At 38.7% G+C, this 26,317-nt stretch overlaps 1 protein-coding gene across 3 annotated transcripts in view; it reads left to right on the forward strand.

Annotated features, from left to right (window-relative positions):
• nr6a1a (nuclear receptor subfamily 6, group A, member 1a) overlaps nt 1-26,317 on the forward strand; it is a 147,508-nt gene that overhangs the window by 97,763 nt on the left and 23,428 nt on the right. Inside the window, exon 1 of one of the 3 annotated variants that reach the window (XM_077560351.1) lies at nt 8,787-8,911. The exons of the other annotated variants lie outside the window; for them this stretch is intronic. Coding sequence (XP_077416477.1) covers nt 8,896-8,911 — 16 coding nt within the window. The 5' untranslated portion in view covers nt 8,787-8,895. Of the gene's footprint in view, nt 1-8,786; nt 8,912-26,317 lie in introns of those variants that run through there. 3 annotated transcript variants of the gene reach the window in all.

Genomic DNA, 26,317 nt, shown 5'->3' on the forward strand with positions numbered 1-26,317 from the left:
TTGCGACTGGAATTCCCCCAGTACAGGCTCTCCAAGTAAGGGGCGGTCATTAATATTGCGTAAGAAAAAATTGTGGCGTTAAAGGAACTTAAAATGAACTCAAAATTAACGCACTAATTTTGACACCACTATACATATACAGTAGGCCTATGCATATACTGCTTAGCCTGTAGTGAGTGTGGAAAAAAAGTGAGTGAGCATTCACTTGATCACCAAGTTGCTGAAGTAGTACTCTTGTCAATTTGTGGGCGGTTTGGCTGACATAGTCACCGAGCAAATAGCCTATATGCGCAATGCAGCTCTTCGTACCTTTTGGCTAAGTTTTGGCATAGTGTTTCAAACAGTTTAGTTTAGCGGTCATGACTTGTAAGTGGCTCTGGATCATTATCAAGCCTAGTGCTGAGTCACAGGTGTTTTGTGAGCTCACAAAACACAGTCCCTGTTCAGTTTGACATTAAAATAAATGGAGGATATCCATTCTCAGTCTTTAACTCTTTCACTGCCAGACGTTTTCCGAAACGGGTTGTCCCCACTGCCAGCCGATTTAAGCATTTTGAGTGATCTTTCAAGGTCCACAGAAAATGTTGTGTTTGGACTATGGAAACACACATACTACCAAATGAAAGATTGGACTCTCATCTTTCATCAGAAAAAAAAAGTTTGTTTCTAGCTTATTCCGTTCTTCAGTAATCAACAATAGAAAATGGTAACTTTCACCGAAATTCTCTGTTTTGAAACAAAAAGTGGAGAAAAACGGCTTTTTGTGAAACGATGTTATTTCATGCACTTCAGTGAATTGTACACTTCTTTTTGTCCATGAATGATGCCACAAACACCTAAATAGTGCTTTACTTCTATAAAACAGTACCACCAACAATGAAAAAGTCTTTTTTTATAACAAAAAAAACAGTTTATTTACATAGAAAACTAACAATTTGACAAACTATTTACAAAGGTGTACAACAGTGCATGTGTGATTATTTACAATTGTGTGGATGTTTGAACTACATAAATTTCACTTTTGTGTGGTAAACAGTGTAACACTCGCCTGCGTGCAAGGGGACACTGCAAGATTTGCACCACAGCTTTGTCTCACTGCGAATGCCCCTTCGCATGCAGACCCGACACCTTCTTGCTGGCTTTTTTTTCCGGGAAGTAGCAGGCATGTGTTCCAGCGTGTGTTTGGCCATGTTACCATCAAGTCGGCTTTCAGGATCAAAATACGGTGACCTGGTACTTTGTCTGGCTTCCTCATGCTCTTCCATCCCAACTTCCTCCTGGTCTTGTGGCAACAGCCACCCTCTCACCACCTGCTGGATGAACTCTAAAAAAGGTTGACTCGTCCCATTTTTTTTTTTGTACAATATGTAAGCATTGAACATGCATATTTGGAACAGATACGAAACAAACTTTTTGTGCCACTTCAATGTTTTCCGTGTGAATGGGTGGTACGAGATGTTTTGATCCATCTTGTCCACTCCATTCATCTTGGAATTGTAGTCCACAACACAAATTGGTTTTTCGAAAGGCACTTTTTTTTTTGTGCCTTCCGCCACACCTCCACTGTCCGCATTTCATCTTTGTGTAACGTTGTCACCATCCTCAACAAACGTTTGTCCTGCCATGCCACAATTAAAACATTTGTGTTGTGCCTTACCAGTTTCCCCCCCACCCCAAGGCCAGTGTTGGTTAGGCACGTTATCTCACTGGGTTCACCCCTGTTCTTCCTCAGCGTTCCACAAACATTGGTGCGCGCTGCCAGGAGACGTTCACACAAAGCAATAGAGTTATAAAAATTGTCCATGAATAGTGTGTACCCATTTCCTGGCAGACGATCCAGTAAGTTGAACACTGTATCGGGGAGAGAACAACTAATGCCAACATAAGGTTGCATATTGAAACAATAGCCGGTTTGGGAGTCACACAAAATATATGATTTGATCCCATATTTGACCGGCTTTTGGGGGTTGTACACTTTGAACGAAAGACGTCCCTGGAAACTCATCATTCCCTCATCAATACAAATATTCTTGCCCGGTTGAAACAGTTCCTTGAACTTGTTTACAACGTGATTGAACACAGGACGAATTTTAAATAGTTTGTCGTCTGAACTGTGTGCCGTCTCGTTGTCGTTGAAGTGCAGGAAACTCCAGATGAGCTGGAAGCGGTTTCGAGGCATTGCGCGACTGAAGAATGGTGTCGTCTCTATTTCGTCCTGAGTCCAATACATTTCGATACTGGGCTTGTTTATATACCCAGTAAGGAATTGGAGTGCAAAAAATGTTTTGAGCTCAGACACAGACACTGGCTTCCAAGCACGACTCCTGCAGTGTGGCAGACTTTCAGCCCGTTTTTGCATTGACTGACGTGCAAATAAGTTTGTCTGATCAGCAATGTGCTGCAGAAGTTCGTCTGTGATGAAGAGCTGCAGGAAGTCAACTGGCCGGGTTGAATTCAGCTCTGCTGCGGCACCTCTTGGTCCTGGCTCCACAGTAAAGGGGAATGAGTTTGGCTGCCAGCCTGCTTCATGCCAGCCAGATTTTTGGGGATCTGCAAATATACATTTCAATATCATATAATATTCATTTTAGATCAGTGTGATGCAATATATATATATATAAATATATATATTTACGTTTTTTCTTGGATCCACTGGTTGATGGACCTTTATTCTGCTCACTCCGAGGAGCGTCACTCTGAGCTGCAGCTGAAAGAAATATATACAATTACAATAATATCGAAAGAGCGTTTTCTTTTGTTGTTGCGGTGTATTGAAAACACTTTTTTTATACCTCTCTTTGTCGTCTTTGCAGTGGGACGTCGCTGTGAGCACGATCCACGATCTATGAATGCACATTCACGTTACACGAGGTGCTAGCAGCGTGCTAGAAAAGTATCTCATAGCAAGTTTGTGCTTACCTTCGACGTCTTCTGCGGATGAAATACTGTCCGAATCACTTTCTCCGTGGTCAGACTGTACCCACTCCTCCGAAGAATATCCATCGGACTCAGGATACTCTTCGTCGTCGTCCGATTGAACGTCCTCGTGCGGAGAAGTGCTCGGTCGTGCACCACGTTTTCCGGCGCTAGCACCGCTAGCCTCCGAGGCCTTAACACGCGGTCGAAGCTGCCGCCGCGTCAACGCTGCAACTTCGGCATCAACCTCATTGTCGCCATCATCATCACCTTCGTCGGATTGAACGTCCTCGCGTGCAGAAGTGCTCGGTCGTGCACGACGTTTTCCGGCGCTAGCACCGCTAGCCTCTGAGGCCTGAGGACGTGAACGAAGCTGCCGCCGCGTCAACGCTGCAGCTTCGGCGTCAACCTCCTTATCACCATCATCATCGCGGTCATCATAATGGTGCACTTTAGCACTGGTTGATGCGTCTCCTTTTCCAAAAAATCGATCAAGCGTGGTCTGCTTCTTACCGTCGGTCGCCATTTTTCGTCTCTTCTCAACTCTCGCCTACTCCTCGACGCTCTAGCCCCGCCTGGCCTTTTATACTACTGACGCCCCACCCGATCTTGTCAAAAGAGAGTCATCGCTGCCCTCTAGGGGCCAAAAATAGTCCTTAGGCACAACAGACAGACTTGAAACTTTGACCAGACATGCGGGAGGGTTTCCTCTACCCGTTTCAAAAAAAAAAAAAAAATCATTGGATGACGTCTTTTGACGTCATTGGCAGTGAAGCGTAGGTTTTTACTTGACGTCTTTAAACGTCAGTGGCAGTGAAAGAGTTAAATGTTATATTGTAAATTGAATGTATACATTATGTAATAGTGCAGATTGTATGGGCAGTGGCTTAATGTAATTTATCTAGAGATGGATGGTGAATGTCTTTTTAAAGTTTCTGATGTGTTTCTTACACTGTAAGCAAAGGTCCTTGACATGCTCATACAACCGGAGTACAAGTGTGTGTGCGTGTGTTTGGATGAGAACAGGTGCAGTGTGGTCTGTTCCTGTTTATCTTGAAGCTCTTTGTCTGAAAAGCAGAAAGGTTTGTCTTATGTGTGTTTGGGGGAAGGGAGCTTCAACAAAAGAAAATACCCTTTGTTACTCTGATGCTTAGGGAAATGCTAAAAAACAAGACAAGAATCAACTCGTTTGTGCTTATTTTGAATCACAAGCGGTACTACATCAAAATGTGTACATTATTGGCATGTCTGTCAGAAGCAGGGAAGTCTGATTGAGAGATAAACAAGTCATTAATTGCCAATGGCGTGTTTAAACACACTGAACATATTTTCTTTGACAAATCAAGTGATTATTTTATTAATTCAGATTAAACTTTTCATGTGTTATACATTAGATACTTGCCTCTTATTCTCTTCAAATGCATTGGTGCAAATATTTGTATCAGTAGATGTATGTACAGATACCTAAAGAACAAAAAACTTGAGAAGGAGTGCAAACAACAAACCACCTTTTTGAAACGATATTTTACATATTATGATTTACATGTTGAATTTGTTGTTTTCTCCTTCACAATAGGATTAGTTACTGGGATGTATGTATGGGAAAAGTAAGAAATGTTGCTTTTTCCCCAAACAAATCATCCTTTAAAATATAGAAGCAATGATTTTTGTACTAAACAGTTGCAATTGCCACTTTCTGTGGTGTCTTCATATTTATTGCTTTTATTTCGACAAAACAGACACATGACAGCCAATCAACAGCTGTCCTCACTCCTGCCTACTTCAAGGTTAAAGGCAACATAGCTGATTATGCAGTTTATCCACATTGGAGGAAGGGTGCTTAAAGGTCAAGGGTGACATATGGCAGCTCAGGTTTGATTTCCTAATAGTATCGACAACTAAGTTTGACAATCAGGCTGAAAATATGTAAGGTTCTTTTCACTCGACAAATAATTGTTTCTATTCAAGTAAGCCCTGCTTGTTTGCACTTGTGCTTATTGTAGCACGTCATTTGGGTTTTCTATTTACCTTGATAAGTCTTTACAAACGTATGTTAAACTTGAATGAAAATGTTTAAGGTTGCCCAACCCTTAAGTGGTGGTAAAGTGTAAAGAATCTTTAGGTTCAAGTGCATATCCAATTACAACAGGTCTTAAGATATGCTTCTGATGTAGTGACATATGGTAGCAAGCTTTTTGGTATTAATGCAACATAAACAGGGAGGAAGAGAGATAGATGAGCTTTGATCACCCAAACGTATTCCCTTCATATTTTGACTTGTGCACCAACCTGATCAATACCAGCTCCCCTGTCTTGTAAAATATATTGCGCTCAATAGCTCATATTTGCTTCTTTTTTTTTCTCTAGCAGGCGCATGAAATATCTCTCTTTTGCGTTTGAATGTGAAAAGCTTCTTAAACGGTATGTGATTTAGTGTGGCCCAGCCATTAGCATTCACTTTGGGGGTGGAGGGTGTTGCTGAGCTGCTGAGAAAGTGAGGATGTGGTATTAGTTGGGAGGAGCAGTGTGGAAAGGGTCAGGCAGTAGACAGGCCGGAGGATCCGGAAAGTCTTGTCCGCTACAGTGGGCGGGTAGTTGCGGCTAGAGGGGAGACTCGAGGGCATGTCAAGGTGGACTTGTACACTTTTTATAAAACACTGGGTGACTATACACCCCTGGTCAGACCACTGGAAGGGATTAAGGAAGAATATCTACTGATTTGGAATTATATGTGTTCTAAATATACAATAAAATGTTTTCATACCCTTGTTAACATAAAAGTGGAGAAAAAGGTTAAAATTATTCAAATATAGCTGCATCTTTTAATCATTGATACAGTAATTTCAGAATAATTCATAAAATGAAATTAAAAGTAATTCAAAAGATGTACTGTACCTTTAAAAAACGAGTGTGATTGATTTGTGTTGAGGTCATTTTTCTATCACTAGATGGCACAGTTGCATTTGTAAGACATTGACAGCTCAGTGTATTTTTCTTTTCATATTAAGAGCTATCTAATTTTTAACATGAACTAACTTTTAAATTGTAAAATACAACTTGACCCCAGTCTCCACAAATATACAGTATGCATTATTGTTAATTTTATTCCTGCTCAATTTTGACGCGGACGTGTCTGCTGTGTTGTGACTGGAATTCCCCCAGTAAAGTCTTTCCACGTAAGGGGCAGTCATTAATCGTGCGTTAAAAAAATTTGTGGCATTAAAGGAACTTTAAATTAACTCAAAATTAATGCACACATTTTGATACCCCTACTTATTATTATTATTATTATTATTATTATTATTATTATCATCAATATTGTTGTTGTTGTTGTTATTATTTTGCACATTTATGTTGATTTACACTGCAGATACCATTTATGTGTCTGCAGATGTCATTTGTATACTCACTGGTCATTTAATCGTACCAAATATCAGAGGGGGGCACTTCCATCAATCGTTAATTCCCATCAATGACGATGCCCATCTTTCTGAAAGTGCACAATGATGCAAAGCCTAAAAAAAAATGCACGGGCTTAGCACCGACTGAAGCAGGTTTACATCCGTCGATCTTGGTGAGTACAGACGGTCCTTCTCATTCTTTGTATTTTATTGACGATGTTTTGAGGTAAAGCTTGTGGGCAAAAGGTGGGCATCGTTATTGACAGAAATTGACAATTGATAGAAGTGGCCCACCTCTGCCAAATATCAAACTGCTTTTAGTTAAATGAATCCTCTCATAAAAAATTCGATTTTGCATTCGTTTGTACCTGCTTGATTATTCTGAGCTTGGGATCACTGACTACGTTCACATGCAACCAATATTTGGGTTAAGGTCGGTTACGTGCGTAAGCGGACAGAGTTACTCCCGCATACAGATCCTGGTCAAAACCGTGACACACGGACACTGTCATTACGCAGATAGATGTAATTTTTGCTTTTTTATGGTCAATAAAATACATTACATTTAAATGTGGTTCTGTACTGTGTCACAATGTTATGCACATTTTGTTAATCACTGCTTGTGTATTTGTGGTGGGTTGCGCGCCATACACACTGACTTAATATACACGCATATATGTGTGTATATAATATATACACATGATGTATAATATATACACATAATGTATATACAAACAGTGGCATTTTCACCGTAGAGGCAGAAAATAATGTGAATAGAAGAAAATCAATAAAAGTAAGGCTCACAGCGAGTGGCAATGTAAGATGGCCGCAGCACATACAAGTAGTTCAGATCAAGATTCCTCGCAAATAGGACATGTGCAAAACACAGAGCAAGGTTCTGTTGAAAGGAGGTACCCTGATTACATAATATTAGAGATAGACTGATATGTTTTTTTTAGGGACGATACTGAGGCCGATTATTAGTAGTCAAGGAGGTCGATAGCCAATATTTGAAGCCGATATTAATTTTCAGTTAAAAGGGGGAAAAAATATTAGTGTCAATTAAAAAAAAAATACAAATGCCAATCTTGACTTTGTTGGACTAGTAGAATTATTGAAAAGCACTAGCTGGAATTTTTTCCACAACTGCCTTTGACATTCCTGCGTACTAGTATGCAATAGTAGTACTAGTAGAATGATAAAGTTTCACTTTCTAGTCACTTTTTATCTCCTTACTTTTACTGTATGATTTCTTCATACTAGTGGAGCAACTCGGGCCTACTAGTAGAACCACTCGATGCACTAGAGCATTAATGCTTATTGAACAATTTTCAGACTTTCCAAATGTATTTTTTTTTAAAATCTTAGACAATATACTTCATTTTAAATTTCTAAAAAAAAATGTTCAGAGAGCTCCCAAGGTTATCAGTACGTCTTAAAAAGTTAAATGGAAAATGGAAACAAATTTCTTTGTTTTTATGTCAAACAAAAACAAAAGGTTCAGAAGGTTCCCACGGTCAGCAGCATCTCTTATAAAGTTATGGGAACTGAAAATTTAAAGAGTCCCCTGAGATTAAAATGGTTTAAGCTTTACTTTTTATCGGCTGTCACATTTTGAAAAAAGGCCGATACGATATTCGTCAAAATGCCCAATATCGCTTCCAATAAACAGCCAGGTCGATTGTTGGTCTATCCCTACATTATATGACCAAATATTCGGGTTAGAAAAGGGCTAACCCAATGTTTTTTGTGTGTGTTTGCATAATCTTTCAAATCCTGAATATTGCCAATATTCGGGTTTTGAATGGATTATTGACTGGGTGTAAATGTAGTCAGTAAATCCATTTCGTCAATCAGCCTACCATAAGCCGTGTAGGTCAGATGGCTATGGCTGTCTCAGGTAAAGTACAAGTAGTAGTGTCCAACTGCTATTGCACTCAAAGATGGTGAGAACACCAGTGGAAGGGTGCCAATACTTGGCATGGTACGGATTGATATGGAAACCAAATGAATTGCATAACGCGCTAAATCAACTGAACCACTTGATGGAAATGTGTTGGCTTTTTCGCCACCTTGTTAGTTATGAAACCAGAGCACGGACCTTTTCCCGTGGTAAACAAAACGCTTATTTGTTAATTAGTTAATGTTGGTGTGTTTTGTCAGCTTGAACCTGTGTTTATGCTTGGACATGCACTTTGGTCCTCTCTACAACTGCTAGAGGCATGGATGAGGGGAGGGGAGGCTAATTTGGAGAAAAAAGGGCGGGGGTGAAGGGGTTGTATTGTAGGACGGCAGTGAAAATAGGACTATCAGTTCCACTCAGATAACCCCTAGCTGTCATTGGACCTCAAGCCAAGCCGCGACCTCAGGGCTTGAACTCTGTGGTCATGTGACCAGGCAGTAAAGTGACCAGTGGTGTTACTTGGCTCCGGCTGTGGTCAGAGAGGAGCAGGCTGTCGAGGAAAGAGGTTGCTGGGGTAGAGAACGGAGGGGAAGGGGGGAAAAAAGAAGCTATGAAGCAATTCTTCAGCAGACTCCATGTTTGAATGGGTTCCAGGCAACCTGGGAGAAGCATGAAATGGATACATGGGAAGGTAAGTGAGGCTATCATTCAATCATTTCTTAGAGAAGGCCAAGATTTTACACAAGCGTTTGATGTGTGACTGACAAATATATGTGAAAGTGAGGAGTCTATTTTTGGTGACCAGCATGTTTTTTATTGCCACAAAGTTCTACTGAAGGCTTTTCTGTAACTAGGTGTTTCTTAAATGGTCACAAAGCTCAATCATTTTCATTTCTATGCAAATATTGATACATACTGCACTATGTAGTTAGTCCTTTTTTTTCTAACAGATTATTTGAGGTTTTTAGGCCAAATCCAGAAGAATAGAGAAATTTTAGCTTTTCAGTGCTTGTACTCATAAATGTCTTCAACAGATTTGTGTAATGGTGAGTTAGTGGGTATTACGTTGTGATGGTGAATTTAACAGTTTGTTGGTTTTAATGTGTGGCTGCAGGATTGCACAGTCAGCATTTTTGATGTATGTTACTGTACTTGGTAATATAATCTTAGTCATTAAGATTGGTCTTGCTCATGCTTATTCCCCATTTCAGGAGTTTTCAAGTCAAAACTCCTCCTCCCCCGTTTTTCAGGATTACAGTTTTGCCTAGAACCACTTTTGACAATTTTCTTTTAGACTTGTTTTTATTTATTTAACTATTTGAGTTGAATTGAGCTGATTATTTTTAATGAACTAGTAAAATATAGATTTTTTTTTTTTACCCGACTTTGTACACAGAGATAAAAACTTTAAAGGCCACCCTTTCACCCCATTCATTCACCATATGAAATATGTAATGTTAGATGACATAACCCACATTGTGAATAAAACAAACAAACAGTTGGTTTCCATCTATTTCTGATTTTTCATTTCACTCAAATGTTGTTCAAATATTATCAGAAAACTAAACTAGCACACAAATCCAGTCCTCTATTTTTTATATTGTCCTCCAAACTTCTGGTGTAGCATGTGGAGGAACCATTCTACTGTATTCGTCCCCTCCCCCATCTTAATCCTTCAGCTAGCAGCCATGTCGGTTGTGTTCCAACTAAGACTGGGTTGATGCTACACTTCAACACATTGCATCACATTTTTAATCTTCTTGCGGGTTGAGCAGTTGTTGATGTTTAGGAATGAAATGAAAAGATGGGAGAGAAAGTGCTCATTGAAGGTTGTTTATATGATGCAGATACAGGCGACAGGAGTAAGAAGATCAATAGTAAGGGTGGGGGAGGTCAGGGACTCTGTAATACTCAACTATAAATAGCAGATGACAGAAGCTGCTCATTCACACGACTTGCTCATTTTCCTCATTTCACTGAAACTGATCCATTATTTGGCCCACTGCCCTGTCAAACCAAACCATCAAGTCAATCATGTTGCAGACCTTTGTCTTTCAAGGGTGTGTTATTTCAACTGGACTCAACCCTTCCCCCAGTGCACACTCACACGCACACGCACACACACGCACACGCACACGCACACACACTGATTAATTTCCAATATGCCTTATCACTTCATTCCCTACAAGTATGCACACATTTTGGAGTTAATTGCAGTATTGGGAACATTGTTTTAGTGTTTATGTTTTGGGCACTAAGGTTGATAGTATAAAAATCCCACCTATAATGTGTAAATGGAGATGTTGCCTTCACCTATGACATTTATGTAGTTTTTAATCAATTGCATTGTAAGACTCACCTCATCCCGCATGACGGTATGTGCTGGGTGACTCAAACCAAAGTTAGATAAGACTGTTGGAATTGTATGATAGTGTGAGTATAGTGTAAAACATAAATTAAGGCATTCAATAAAAATGCAGTAGATTTTGCTTGGTTACACACATTTATTTATTTATTTTTTGCTTATGTCAACATCATTTAGGCTGCTGTTTTGCTCCCAAACTTACAAACAAGTACATTAACTAATGAATTAATTAAAAAATACTGTGAATGAGTATCGAGAGCTCTGATTCCATGTCTTGCATGGTCAGATTTTCATATTTGCATTCATTTGGTTGGTTGTTTGACTATTTTTTAAATAATTGTGTGCTCTTATCAGCAGTTTTTTGTATTCATTTGTGTTTAAAAATGTGGTACTAATTGATAGGTTTGAAGACAGAAACAAATTCTTCAGTCGTAGATTATTCAAAATGTAGAGCAAGATGCAAACAAAGCGGAGACTGATTCCTTACATTATTTAACCTTTTTGCGTGTGGCTGCATTTACATATAATTAATATTATGGAGCCCCGGCTGGGTGTAGTATTATACTTAATGCTAATTATTTAGCCTTTAAGCCTGGGTGTATATTATCAAGACGACTATGTCAACAGGTCACAATTGTTTCTTTGGAAGTGCCCAATCTACAACTGCATGCACATAACTTAGAAGATTAACATCACAGTGTGGTTTGCCAGGAATTCGGGATCTTAGTCCCAGAGGGTTTAAGATGCCTTTAACCTCTGTGAATGTGTTTGATGTGTGTCATGTACATACCAGTCATAGTCAAAAAGTTTTCTACACCCCCGCCCTTGCTCATCCACAGTTTGTAGAGATTAGCAAAGGAGAAGAGCAGACTTGATATCTGGAAAAAATAGGAAATGAGTAGGCTTGGAAGGAGGGGGTGTGGCTCAAGCGGAAAAGTACAGCAGATTCCTCCAACCCCCGCTCCCTGTCTCAGCTGAGCACGATTGTGATGGAAAGCACAAAACAAAACCTGAAGAGAGAAACCCTTTAGCAGCAGGCCTTGTTGCTCTGCCAGCCCCTCAAAAGGCTGCTTTACACTATGCACCAGCCTTTGTGTGCTCATGGTGTGGACAATAGAGAGATTTGGCCACCATACTTGTGTCTTCTCAGCATGATGAAGCTTGGAGAGGCTCGAGGCTAGAGAAAACTTGCAGGCTCCTTCACGTATGAGAGCTAAAGATGCATCAGCAACGTCTTTCTTTCTTTCTTTTTTGCCTGTTAGCTTCCAATGATTTTACATTCTCAGCCATGCTGCTCTTAAATGCACCACTCCTGAACTACCTAAAAGAAAACAAATGGTCTACATGACAAGTGAAATAAGGTCTCATTCTGTCATCAGGCTTACAGTGAGCTGAAAATTTGTGAACAGTTGGAAATTAAAAGGGTGCTGTTGGTTTAAGTCTTTGACATCACCTTTAAATGCTCAATTTCCGTTTCCTGGTTAGTGTTAAAGTGTGGAATGAAACCCAGGCTGACCCCTACGAAACAATGCAGCCTTTAATGGGTGTTGAGGGTGGTCTCTCAATCTCTCTCTGTCTCTCTCTCTCTTTCTCTCTCTCTTGTATGTATGTGTGTATATATATATATATATATATATATATATATATATATATATATATATATATATATATATATACTGTATATAAGATATTAGGGTGTTGTACAAGAAGCATCATTGTGGGGGGGATTCTCAGCTTTTATAAACATTTGAACAAAAAGTGGCACATCCCAAATTATCCATAGCCTTCTCAAAAATCAATAGAAAAATCCTTTATTGTCTATTACAGCAAATAAAACACATTCTATAGTTGCTGATCGGCTTTGCATGTCTGATATTTTCATATTATCTCTTTCAAATTGAAGGATTTTCTTTTCATCACCCTGGTATTTTGTTCCTTCCACATATTTTCAACTAAATTCAAGTCTGGACTGTCTGGGCAACTGTAAAACGTTCATATTTTCGTTCGCAAACCATTTCTTATCCACTTTGGCTGTGTTTTGGGATTTTGTCATGCTAAACTGTCCACTGGTGCTTCACCACAGCCTCCCCAATGTTGTTTAGGTAAATCTTGAGTGTACTGTATCCTTTTTTTCTTTTCTTTTTTTTTCATGGTGTCGTTTACTGTTATTAGGTACCCTGGTCTAGGGGCTGAAAAACACCCACAAAGTGTTAGTTTCCCACCACCAGGTTTGACAGTGGGAATGGTGTTCTTCAGGTTGAAGGCATACCCCTTTTCATCTCCAAGTAAATGATACATCATTGTGGCTAAAATAATGTAATTTGTCTCATCTGATCATAAATTATAAGACCAGAAATATTCAACGTTGTCCAGATGACCATTTGCAAAGGTCAAGTACTTTTTCTGGAGAAGTTGTGTTTTCCCTAGTGTGTGACCATTAGGGATGGGTACCTTTCACATTTGAACTGGTTCTGTTTCAATTCTCGGCACCTGGGAATCGATACCAGTACTCATTGGTACCATTTATTTTAGTTCTTTTGTACTCTCTCTATCTCTCATTCTATTTATTTTTTAAATGTTTACTTATTTATTTATTTGGGTGGTAATAAATGTTCATCGTTATTTGTTTAACAGTAAAAGTAAACATTTTAAAAATCAATTGAACAATTACTTTTCAATATATAAAATTTGACAACTAAAAATGTAAAACTAAAACAAATTGTAATATAAGCAAAAATAAAGGTATAACATTTTACAATTACTGAAGTATAATTCGCTACATTTTGGCCACAAGCTTTCGATATTTACCTGTAGTATATCCAAATGACAATGCATATTTACTGTAATGATGATAAGGCCGTGTAGCTTCCAGCATGATTCGTTTCGGTGGGGGAAGACGGACCTCTCGGTTTTGGTACCGATGTACTGCACCTGTAAGGCGGGCGACACGCCCGGGCTCCCCGTACAGCGAGAGAGGACGCCGCCGCCTTCTCCCTCTCAGCTAGTGATGCTACATCTAACACTGAAACTCCAAAGCATGCTTCAAACTCAATTGGCGAACAGTTTGGACTATTTCAAATAGTTTATAACTTTGGATTTGCCCACAGACTTCGACAATTTGCAAAGGGTATGAATAATTTTGGACTTATCACTTTTTGTTCAAAGGCAAATAATATATCAACAATGCTGGGAACATATACTTTCACTTTTAACTAGAGATGTTCAATACCACTTTTTTTTTAGACCGATACCGATACTCAAATCTTCAGTACTCACTGATACCGATACCAAGTGCTGTTAAAATTTGAAATTAACTTGAAATTAACTTCAATTATATATTTTTCAATTTGCTCATAAAAGTCATTTTGCATAGAGCACATAATAAAATGAATTTCAAAAAATTGATAAATAAAATGAAACAAGTAATCTAGTGGCCAGGAAAGAAAAAGTCCCAATCAAAATATGTGGTGTATATATATATATATATATATATATATATATATATATATATATATATATATATATATATATATATAATAAAATAATATATATTAAGACTTATGTGCTGTCATACGCCCCCTGCGGTGGCCAAGAAATGCAAAATAACCATTTCAGCTTTTAGTTCCTGACCGAAAAACGGCCACAAAAGCGGGCACCGTTACCAGTATCGAAAAGCCGTCACGAGTACCGATACCGTGAAATGTGTCCTGGTATTGGCCTGATACGGATACCTGGTATTGGTACTTGCCCATCCCTACTTTTAACTTAACTATACAAGACAATTGATTGAAAGAGTCATGCTACCGACAGTTCATATATACATATTTTTGAACTGAGCTTTACCAGATCAAATCAAATCATAATTCCAAAATGGCCATTAGCGCAGCCATTTTGGCATGATAGAAAACGCATCTGCCACTTTTAGAAATGGCAAACGCCACGTGTTTCCACACGCAAAATGTTGGGAAATAATGTTTTGTAAATTTGTGCTACGGTTTAATAGATATTACACAGTTGAATTTAATAACTGACCAACACCATAAAGAAGACTTTTTACGGAATAAATGACGGCGGCCGTGGCCGATTTAGCAGCTGCTAAGTCGCACTCAGCAGCAGTCACGTCTACAAACGTCTTTTCCCTCCCTTTCTTTCTCCAAGGAAGAATATGAAAAACCTGACTGAGTGATATCTAAATTATGGCAATATACTTGACAACACCATACTCATTTTAATAGCACAAAATTAGATTAGTAAGTCTAAAATAAACAGGGCCGTGTTCCTTGCATGCAAACGCGTCATGGTGATGACTGACTGGACAAAAATGTCCAATAATTACATCTGCTAATAAAAAGGAAACGAAAAGTAACAGTTTTAATCTGTTTTGTGGGTGGCGGCACAGTAGTTGACTTGTTAGCACGTCCGCCTCCCAGTACAGAGGACGTGAGATCGAGTCCGGGGTTTGGCCTTCCTGGGTGGAGTTTCTATGTTCTCGCCGTGCCAGTGTGGGTTTCCTCTGGGTACTCCGGTTTCCTCCCACATTCCAAAGACATTCAATGGTAGGTTAATTGAACACTCTAAATTGTCCCTAGGTGTGATTGTGAATGGTTGTTCATCTGCGTGTGCCCTGTGATTAGCTGGCAACCAGTTCAGGGTGTACCCCGCCTACTGCCCGAAGCCAGCTGGGATAGGCTCCAGCGACCCTGCGACACTTGTGAGGAATAAGCGGTTAAGAAAATGGATGGATGGATGATTTGTGGGTCAATTTGACTCAAATTTTAGTTTGATTTGTGCGTTGTCTCAAATGTCGCTTTTACATCGACGACAACCTCATATTTTGCTAATTCAATATTTGCAGCGTTCGGCAATGTTTGCAGTTCAGTGGGATAGGGGCTTTAGCGCGCTCGCCCTTTGAGCAGCAGGCTCTGGTTCACGACCCACTCAGGGTCGTCTTTTTTCTCCCTTCTTTTCTTTCTTTCTTCCCTCTTCTTCCCTCCTCCTCCACTACGATTTCTTGCGGCAAGGAGCCGTTTTGTTTCAAATTTTTATTGAAAAATTGAACATCCATCCAATTTCCACATATAAAGAAGACACGGTTATACTATAACGGCTGGCCGGTCTTGCATGGCCACACAGCGTTCCGTGATGTAATCCATTTAAAAAGTCAGGGCTCTTTGTTCTCATCTGGGCATTAGTGAAGCATGCATGATGTAGAAAAAAATGTAATATTACCTTTTTGAACTGAACAATGCACCTTCAGCATTTTTAAATAATCAAAGTTTGGACGTTTGTGGATCAATTCAGATTCGCCCATGTCTGAATCGCATCCAAGAAATTGAAATTTTTCCGACCCCTTAATGATGATGAAATGCGAATTTGTGATTTTTTGTTAAACGGTCATGTTTGTAAAACAAAACAAAAAACACTGATTTTGATTGTCTTAAACATAGATGAAACTCATGAAACTTTCCACACATCAAGGTTTGCAAAATAATTATTTCAGTCATTAAGTGTGCGTTTTTTTAAAAAAAATTATGCTCAATAATGCCCTGCATCCCTGGTTGCACATTACTTCAAAATTTACAAAACGTTGGAAGCCTACATTAGGAGCCCAAGACCTACAACAAAAATCTCTGGCAGCCATATGCTAATTCTAACAGGAAATCCGCCATTTTGAATTTTCTTCCACATTTGGTCCCATTTTTGGGCTTTTATAGAGGTCAGTAGGTCACATTTGAAAGAACTACTGCTATAGATTTAATTTGATTGTCTTCAAACTTTGGGTGTTTCATCTGAAGATGTTCAAGATGAAAAGTAGAAACAAAGCTTTTTATTTTGTCGAACGCTTATACCGTGGCAACGGACTGTTTGCCATGAAAAAATGACACAGATTTTAATGGTTCTAAACATTGGTGAAAACATGAAACTGCATACACATCATGCCTGGCAAACTAATATTTTATTAGTTTATTGTGCAATAAAAAAAAAAAGCTTAATAGCACCAACCTAGAAAGTTTTAACGAAGCAGTCGCAGGTGTACAATTCACCAAGATTTCCGAAAAGTTAGACGGAGCATGAAGGAGCCCAAGATCGACACACACAAAAAAGTATCAGAGCAATATGCTAAAATAAACATGTCCAATATTGGTCCATTTTTGCACCTTTGCACGGGTCATAGTATTGCCCCTGTGCCTTTTCACGTTTCATCCAATTGACTTCAAACTTGGCTTGTACTATGTCAAGACCCATGACAACAAAAAGGCTATAAAAAATTTTGGGAGGTGTATGATGGGGACTGAGCATCAAGTTTTGCGTTTCGTATTTCCTTCGCCTCAAAAGAGTTGATGCTTAAAAACTTATCTGCACGAGCTCCAAAAAATCCCAAACTTCACATGTATATTAACAGTCCTTGCCTGAAGACATTTATAAAATAATATTCAGTTAGACATATAGTGCTACTTATTGGTGACAACAATTTTTTTTTTTACATTTTTATCTGCTACGCGGAGCCCGATAAACGGATCCAGTTGAAAATGTGTCCGAAAAGCCTTAAAATGTTGAGCACGCCTCAGACCAAATATTCTGACTCTTCGGCAAAGGGCGTGGCCATTACAGTGCCAGAAAGTCTGATGATTCAACGCTGCTCTAACTTGACCCAGATGATCCTATCTTTACAAAATTTCACATATTTGATGACAGTCCAGGCCTGAAGATATCTATGATCTTATTTTTCAAATTCATGGTTTACCATTTTATAATTCATAAATAATTTAAAAATTTTTTTTTTTTATATAGCTGCTCAAAGCTGTAGTTTTATAGTTTCTGACCCTGGGAGCGCGCTGAAGATTTTATTAGAATTTTAAAACAAATAAGTCTATTGTTTACAATTAAAAAACAAACAAACAAAAAAACCTGTTTAATGAACAACTAAATTTCAACAATAATAATTGTTAATGGTTGGAATTTGTTTTGTTTTTTTCTTTTTTAATTTTGATGCCAATATTTTGTCTCTTAGCGAAAGTGAATATTGGTTCCAAATATCGATTATTAGCCTCCTTTTCTACTAATAATCAGTATTGGCCCTGATTAAAACATTGGTCGATCTCGAATCAAATAGTCTTGTATCGTAAAGATGCACAGTTGTGCACTCCTATTAAAATGTTTTAGATGACCCCATAATTCTCACCTTGTAAAGCTCTTTTATCAGCGAACATAATTACAGTTGAAGAGTAAACATAACTCTCAAGGCTCAAGCATTATCATGTAACCAACAGTACTTTACTTTTTTTTTTTTTTTTTTACCCTCATCTACCAAGATAACTTTATTTCATTCAAAAGTCCCTTTTCTACCCAAATTGTTAACCTAAGTTAATTAATGCTACAATGCTTAAATTGCCATTCACACGTCAGCAAAGTTATGCTACAGTTTCTTGGAGATGCTTTTTTTTTTTTTTTTTTTACACAATAGTAATTCCTGTTAGGTGCCATTTTTTCAACACCGTGAGAAAGAAGGAAACCCTTACCTTTTATGTTGTGAATGCAGTTGTCCCCCAGACACCCAGCATATCAGTGAACCTAAATATGTAGGTTTTTTTTGTGTCTTTTTATCAATCCCAAATTAAATGAATTATTTAACTAATATTGTGTACTCTTTTTTTGTTAGTTTGTTCTTCATGTGTTTTCTACCCCATACGTTTTGGCTTAGGATGTAAGCTACAATACTACGTTGCTCAGAAAGCTTTAAGGAAGTGAAGCCCTTCAATAAATGTCATGAATATTTAATTGTCATCTGCTGAAGTAAAAGGAAAAGGAGGAGTCATAGGACATGACATGCTGAGATCAAGTGTGTTGAAGGTGTGAATCAGCCTGATTATATGGTGGCCATGCACTTGAAAGACAGGGTGATAAATTTGGCAAATAAGCTTGAGTGAAAGCCATTTGAGCTGTTGTGTTTTCTCCTCAGTGAAGGAAGTTAGGAATTTCACAAAGAGAGGTCAGTGAAATATATGGTTTTAATGTGTTTTCTGAATGAGCACATGGGCTGACAAATGGCTGGCTGGTATAGGTGAGGATGCATTGTCATTTACAGTATAGTATATAATTCTCATAGCTTCAGCTGGCAGAGCTTTCTAACAGAAGTTACCTCCAGAGAACAACAACAACAACAAAATCATAATTTTTACCTTCGATACTGACTTCACTTTCTTGTTTTTCTTTGGGGTGCCCAAAGACAATTGTTCTAATTTGACTTATTTATTTTGTTTCATGGCTGTTGAATTGTGTATTATGCTGTCAGTAGTGCACAACAAACGTTTACCTTAAATTATTTTTCATATGGAACACATTAGGAAGATCGTCTTAAGCTATGGAGACAGAAGAAACTCAACCATCAATCTCATATTTTAAATCAAATGTGCATGTGTAAACTGGACCAGTTGTTAATATTTTGGACTGACAGAAAAAGCTCAACAGAAAAAGACAACGACTACCGTTACATGCACAAATTAATTGGGTAACTGAAATAGTTTGCTCTCTTTTTGTCACACTCCTCTTTGAAATTGCAGTTTGCATAAGCTGGATACAATTTGGTCTTTGCCCAAGCAATGTGTGTGTCTGTTATGCCAGCAAGCTCTTTTCAGCTCATTTGGAGATGACGGGTGGCTTTCTGCTTGTTGCTACCAGTCTTTGTCGCTCTGCTGAAGAATTTTCTTTCACTTTTATTCCTCTAGCTAAAAAAAATGTATACTTGTATGAATAGAGCTGGGTGATATAAAATCACCATATAGAACGTTTTGCATTTTATAACACAATTTAGATATTTATTTTAATAAAGTGACAATTAAACAGACCTGAATCAAATTGTACATGTATCTAGTAGTGTTGCTGTATAAAGTTAGAAATTGTAAACAGAAGCGCATCGTAGCCTACATATTTTTTGCACAAATGTTGATATCAATATTTAAACAAATAAAAAAGATACATAAAAAGAATAATGTTTCAGGTAGAATTATTATTATTTTTTTTTTAAGATGACCTCTAATACCAATAGAATTTTGAGAAGATTTATTGTGCAGATCTCAAAAGTAAAAACAAAAACTTGGGAGTGTATTGTGAAAACAAATCACATTAGTGATATGCATTCAGTGTACTATAACCATCCATCCATCCATCCATTGTCTGAACCGCTTATCCTCTAATATTAATATTAGGGATGTTAGATCCCACCTTTTTTTAGACCGATACGATACTCAAATCTTCAGTATTCACCGATACCCAGTGCCGATACCATTAGTACTTATGATACATAAAATTTCCCCAAAAAACAATGACAGATATTTTTTAAACGACAATATTAATATAATATCATTAATATTAATATCCCAATTATAGGAAATTTCCTTTAAAATGCTTGAAATTAATGGCAATTATATATTTTTCAATTTGCTCATAAAAGTCATTTTGCATAGAGCACACAAAAAAATTAATTTCAAAAAAGATACATGAAATGAAACAAATAATCCAGTCTCCAGGGGAAAAAAGTCCCAATCAAAATATGTGGTTGGACAACTTATTTTTAAGGAATACAGTGAAGCGCAAATAATTCAATTCAATATAATAGTGTTTCAAGTAATTTAGTAATATCTACCATGTTAAGAATTCCTCAAGCTGTTTAGTGTGTGATGTTTAATTATATCTTGTTTTGAAATCCATGCTTTGAATTTGGATGGCTGCTCTGTATTTTTGTTTCCTGTTTCACGTTCTCCGTTCGTCATTCATCACATAGCAGTGCAGTAATCAATGACGATATGCAATATACACAGATATTTCTGCCCTTCAGAGCTAATTAAATTGTTGAGTACAGCTGAAGACCTAAGTGCTCTCTTACCGGAGCCCCCTGTGGCGTTTAATAAATGCAAAATAACCATTTCAGCCTTTAGTTGCTGGACCGAAATACGACCACAAGAGCAAGGACCGATACCAGTATCGATACCCTGAATATACCATGATACCATGAAATGCTGGTATCGGCCCGATACTTGGTATCAGTACTTACCCATCCTTAATTAATATAATATTAATTTTCTCAGTCACTCCACCTCACTCATGTTACGCCATGACATGATCCATTCTCGGCCTTGTTAAGCTATGTGTGTAATATTATTTTGTACTGTATCGTCTTCTCTCCAGATACTTGTTAAATTGCCTGCTATTTGGCTGTTGTAAGTTGGATACGCTCAGCTTTAAACGGTTCCAAACAGGCTTCTGTGAAAAAAATTGTATTCAATCACCCAATTACTTAATTCCAGTGTAACACGATAACATCAGGTTAGCTTAGCAATTAGCATGGCTTCTCCATCTTTTCCTATTAATTACTCCTGTGTTGTTAAGAAGTGTAGCTTATTTACCGCCACAGAGGCTATGATTATTGCACGTATGCACTTAAGAGCGAAGCTGCTACATGTTTTGGTGCAGTAGCCTAGTCAGCTGAAGCTCAATGCCAGCGAGCTGCTGCAACGTAAGTAGCACCAATCTTGCTACGACCTGCCGGATCACGGTACACATATCCAGCCAAGCGAAGCTTTTTCGGACCATCTCTGCCGTTCAATTATCAAAAATCTTAAAACATAAATGATTCTCAGTTTTGTTATTCAAAGGCGCAAAATGCAAATTTAGACTTACAAACTTCAATGCCAAACCGCTTATTTCGAGCCATGTGTAGTTTGAAGGAGTTGGGAATACCTAGCATGCCTTGATGTGACGTTTTTGTAAATAGTTATTAATATGGATTCCAGGTTTGTTGTTAGTGAATCATTTTCCAAAGTAAGTAGTATTCGTTATGTGAGTTCTCGCAGGTTGATATTTAGGATTTTTTATTTATTTGTTATTAACTGTTAAATTTAATTTTGCACCATATCTTTGTGATGTCTAGTCAATTATAATTTCCCTTTCTGTTTGCCACAAGGTGGCAGCTGTGTGGAGCAAGCACAGCAGGTGAAAGCTTTTGTCCATCAAGTCAAGCTGCCTCAGTCGTTCTAATTCCGTCTGCCAGAATTCACCCTAAGAACCGTAAACATTCACCTAAACGAGGACAAGTCATGATAGACACGATAGGAGAGAAGTGCACAGTAAAAACTATTCTATGGTCTTCGTGATATACAGTTTATTGTCATATCTCCCAGCTCTAATCCATTACATTCCCCTAAATGCAACACTCAGAAACACCGCCAGCCTCTCTGGCTTGAGCTCATCTAAAATGGACTGATGCAAAGTGAAAAACTGTGCTGTGGTTTGATGACTCTGCATTTTAAATGGACCATTCGAAAAAGCTCCGCCCCCTCCTCATTTGATGCTTACGGGTCCGACATCCTTCTGCATATTTACAATGGAAATGAACGAATGAAGAATGTGAGTTAGTGTTTTGGAGCAATACAAGCGCGATACTGTCCCGATCAAGGCAAAAGGGTCTACAGTATGCAGTGGAAGGATATATTCATAATATTAAAATATGCAGAAAAGTGGACTCATACACCTTTCAAGATAAGTCCAGCAACAACGACATCCCTCTCTCAGCGTGTAAAATGTAGTCCCGCAAAATAATTCCCATTTTTTATGAATATACCTGTAAACTGATTACATGCTACGTGAAAGATGAAAACAAAATAAGTTCAAAGTGCCTGTTACGATGCTATGTTCACTTTGTGTAAATCGATAAAACATCACAGAGCTCCGAGTATGAGGCCCAGCGTAAACTACCTACTAGGACATGTTACCCAACTAACAATAATAACAATGATAAACTGTGAACTATGAAGATAAACTGTGTATTTTCATGAGACGTTGCGTCATTAGGAACTTGCTGCAAAGGCGGACATGCTTGAATGAGGTGATGAATGGCCAATGATAATGATATTTTAATAATATACAATATTTAAGGGGGCCTGACATGAAATTTGCAGCGACAACAACAACCATCCTCTGGACGCATTAATACTGTATCAGAAGAAGTTGTTGTGAAATTCTGCCTTATTGTAGAAATACAGGCTCCACAAGATGGCTTACTGTGAGCCCAGCATCAAACGGGTGGATTTTGGTGAGTGTGGCCAAGGCTTGCCTGATTCCAAAGGCTTCTGCTTAAAAAATGAGTTGGCCGTGGCCAAGGCTCTCCTGTGCCACCTGCTTCTGTCGACACACAGACTACGTTTACATTAGGACGATACGATATGCGATACGATATGCGATGCGATACGATATGCGATACGATATGCGATACAAGGCTCACGATAACGATTATCTCACAATATGACGATACCGCGATTATCAATATATTGGTCAGGAAATTTGTCCAGGATAATCTACGATAGAACTAATCAAGACATAAACTGATGTTTTTTTCAAATTTTTTTTGTACCATCACTGAAACACAATATTAAAACTGGTGTCTTCTTCACAGTGACTAAATAAGTGCATTTTTTTTAAACAAACACAAATCTTCTTCTTAACAGAGACAACTTTCTGTGACCAAATTTTTTCTTTCTGAAACACTATCGTCATGCAACAAGTCGGTCAGTCACATAGTCAAACGGTGACAATTTTTTTGGTATAACATTGCAAAAGTAAATAAATAAATACAATTACTTAAATATTAAATACAATTAAATCAATATTAATATTCCTCAAAAATTGTGTGCCTCAAAAAGTCAAAACATAAAATATCTTTTAAAATTTTAAAATTGAAGATATAATACACATTTTTCATAGAAACATATGCAAAACTGAGTCACTTGCTGGACAGATTTCTTACACAAGTAAATGTAAGCTCAAGAGCCTTCTTCGCCTAATGACTTCCGCACATTTCCCCATCACTCTTATGAGGCGCTTTCCCTAGCGGCCCGCCAAAGAATTGCTCAATAAGTATTGAACAATGGAGCCTTTACAGTGACTGTATATTAACTACAAATATCGATACTTGGCGTCGTAGGCATTTCAATAATCTATCGGGAAACACAGTGTCACGATTTATCGCGATATCGATTAATCGTCACACTCCTAGTTTACATGCAGGCAATATTCAGGTTATGGTCAGAATTTGGGTTTCTGGAACAAGCGGAATAACACGTTTACATGTTGAAAGAGTTACCCCCATATACATGGCGTTTGGAATAACCCGATGTAAGGGGGCGAAGTACGGACGACGTCATGGCAAAAATAAACATCATGTCCGCTTCTAACTATAAACAGTCAATAAAATTTATTATTTTCATGTCACTCACCACGCTAAATAAAGTAGTCGGTTTCCTACTCGCTCCAGAAGTGTGTTTTTTGTCGGTACACGCCAGAAGCACGGACTTACTCATTTGGATAAAGCGGAACTTTGTGTCTCATCTGATGTTCCTACACGGACGTGTATTGTTGAACACTGCAAGCTGGAGATAAACATTGTTTATGCCTTACGAGTGGTGTCACGTCTGCCTCACATGAATAGTTAACGTGTCACAAACTGTGGCATTTTCGCCATAGAGATACAATATAACGTGAAAACGCAGCTGAGAAATCAATATATTTAAGCGAGGCCCGTACATGTAGCGAGTGAGACGGCGCTGCACATACAAGTCTTTACTACAAAGACCAAGATTCCTTGCGCATACAAATAAGCCAAGAAGAGGAAAAGGAGACGAAGAAAAGGTTGTAATCATTCGCACAACGGAAAGCAATGCTCCGTTGATTCAAGGTATTCCAATTCCGTTTAGAAGAACCAGTATTCTGAATGTATTATGTATTATGAAAGGGGTACCCAGGGACCTTATTTGTTTTTTTAGAAAGCAGAATAAGAGCATATTCGGGTTATTGCGCGTTGTTTACATAGCCTTTCAAAACCAGAATATTGCCAATATTCGGGTTTTAAAAGGGTTATTGCCTGCATGTAAACGTAGTCTGTCTTTCATGTCTGCACCTGAAGAAATATTGGCACATGCTTTTGTGCTCTTCAGTTTCAATAGGTGATGACCAAATGCCACCTTTATGTCCAAAATGCCATTACAACAGGCAATTACGTTAGTCTCTGCCTTGCCCGCCTCGGCGTCCGCTCAGCATACTCGGTCGCCGCTTCCCACCCGTTTGTCCTTCCATGAAGCCCGCCGGCTGGGGGTGGTTCTTTGAGAGCCAACGGGGAGAGACAATCCGGTCCCCACTGTCTCTCGCAAAGGTCCACTGCCGGCCGAGCGGCTTCTGTCTCGCTGCTAGGCAGCATCTGGGAGGAGGCGGGCCGAAAACCAGCCAGTCCCCGCTCTCTCTTACGAATGTCTACCGCAGAAGCCATGTCCAGTCTCCTATTAACTGTATAAAGTTGATTTCCGGACTTTGTTGTTTTTGGATTTGCCTGCCAGTGCCTTTTTCACCGCCTCGTTTTTTGTTTAATTAAAATAACCAATGGACTTTATCACTGCTTTGCTGCCTTTGCTTCGCTGCATTTGGGTCCAACTTCCCACAACGCCCCACGCTAACCTGACAGAATAGACTGACCAAGAAAGGACCCAGCAGGAAACACCCAAACGCCTTCAGCTTGCTGACCATTAGTGTTGTTCCGATATCCTTATCGGGAGAAGCCCCGATACTGCATTAAAACAGTCGTATCGGCAAGTACTAACAAGTAACATGCCGATACCATTATTTCCAACACTATATAGGACGTTGCAGCATCTTGTGTCTTGCTTGTGCACAACATTCACTGATGTGTGACATGTTCACTGCATGTCGAGCCAAGATATCCTATTGGCCCTTGAATGCTCTAAACCAATGGCAGGGTAGCTTTTTTTATGTCAAAAAAAACAAACAAACTAGGTATCGGTACGGTATCGGGAGCCAAAAAACGGTATTGGAACAACACTACCGACCACCCACACGTCTGGCATGTGTCTGCGTCCCCTTGTCTGTATTGTCCGGTTCACATAGTTCACCACAGTATTTACCACCCCACTGTTTTTTGGATTCTGATTCCGATCTCACTGACCTTGAGGATTGCCCCGTTTTAGTTAATCTCTTGTCTGACACCAATTCTGGTTTGGATGATTTAGGCACAGCTTTTGATTTCCACGATAGTTTATCACATCCTTCACAGTTTTTGTCACAGTTTCCTTTGACGACCCCCATAACTCCACCCCAGACTCCTTCCCTGGGCACCCGGTTGGCCATCTACCGGGGACCGCCGCGAGGTGGCCGATGTGGGCGGCCAGGTAGATGGTTCGGTTCATCACGTCATGTCACTTCACTCATTGAATCATGTCTATCTGGGTCTGACCCCAGGCCAATTAGTTTCTCATCACCATCAGTTTCTGTACCTCTGGTAGCTCCGGTATCCTCAGTCTCTCATGTCACTTGCACTCCCCAATCCCTATGGCGGCAGGATGATGTGGTAACCGTCAGTGCTACTCAGCAGCAGCAGGCCCCCGTCCCTGCATGCATAAACAAATAAATAAATATTAATATATATTATTATAAATTATGTTTGGTCCAAAAGGAACTGACATAATTATAGTGTTTCTATTTTTTTTTATTGGTCTTAGTTCATATTTTTAAACGCTTAAACATATTTTTGTTTTGTACCAAAAAATAAATAATCGTTTGAATAATCGTAATTTTAATTATTACCAAAATAATCCTGATTATTATATTTTTTTATAATTGAGCAGCCCTATAACACGATATTTTTTTAAAGAGTAAACATTAGCCTAAAGAGTG

The sequence above is a fragment of the Vanacampus margaritifer genome, chromosome 3 (genome assembly GCF_051991255.1).
Source record: "Vanacampus margaritifer isolate UIUO_Vmar chromosome 3, RoL_Vmar_1.0, whole genome shotgun sequence".
NCBI lineage: Eukaryota > Metazoa > Chordata > Actinopteri > Syngnathiformes > Syngnathidae > Vanacampus > Vanacampus margaritifer.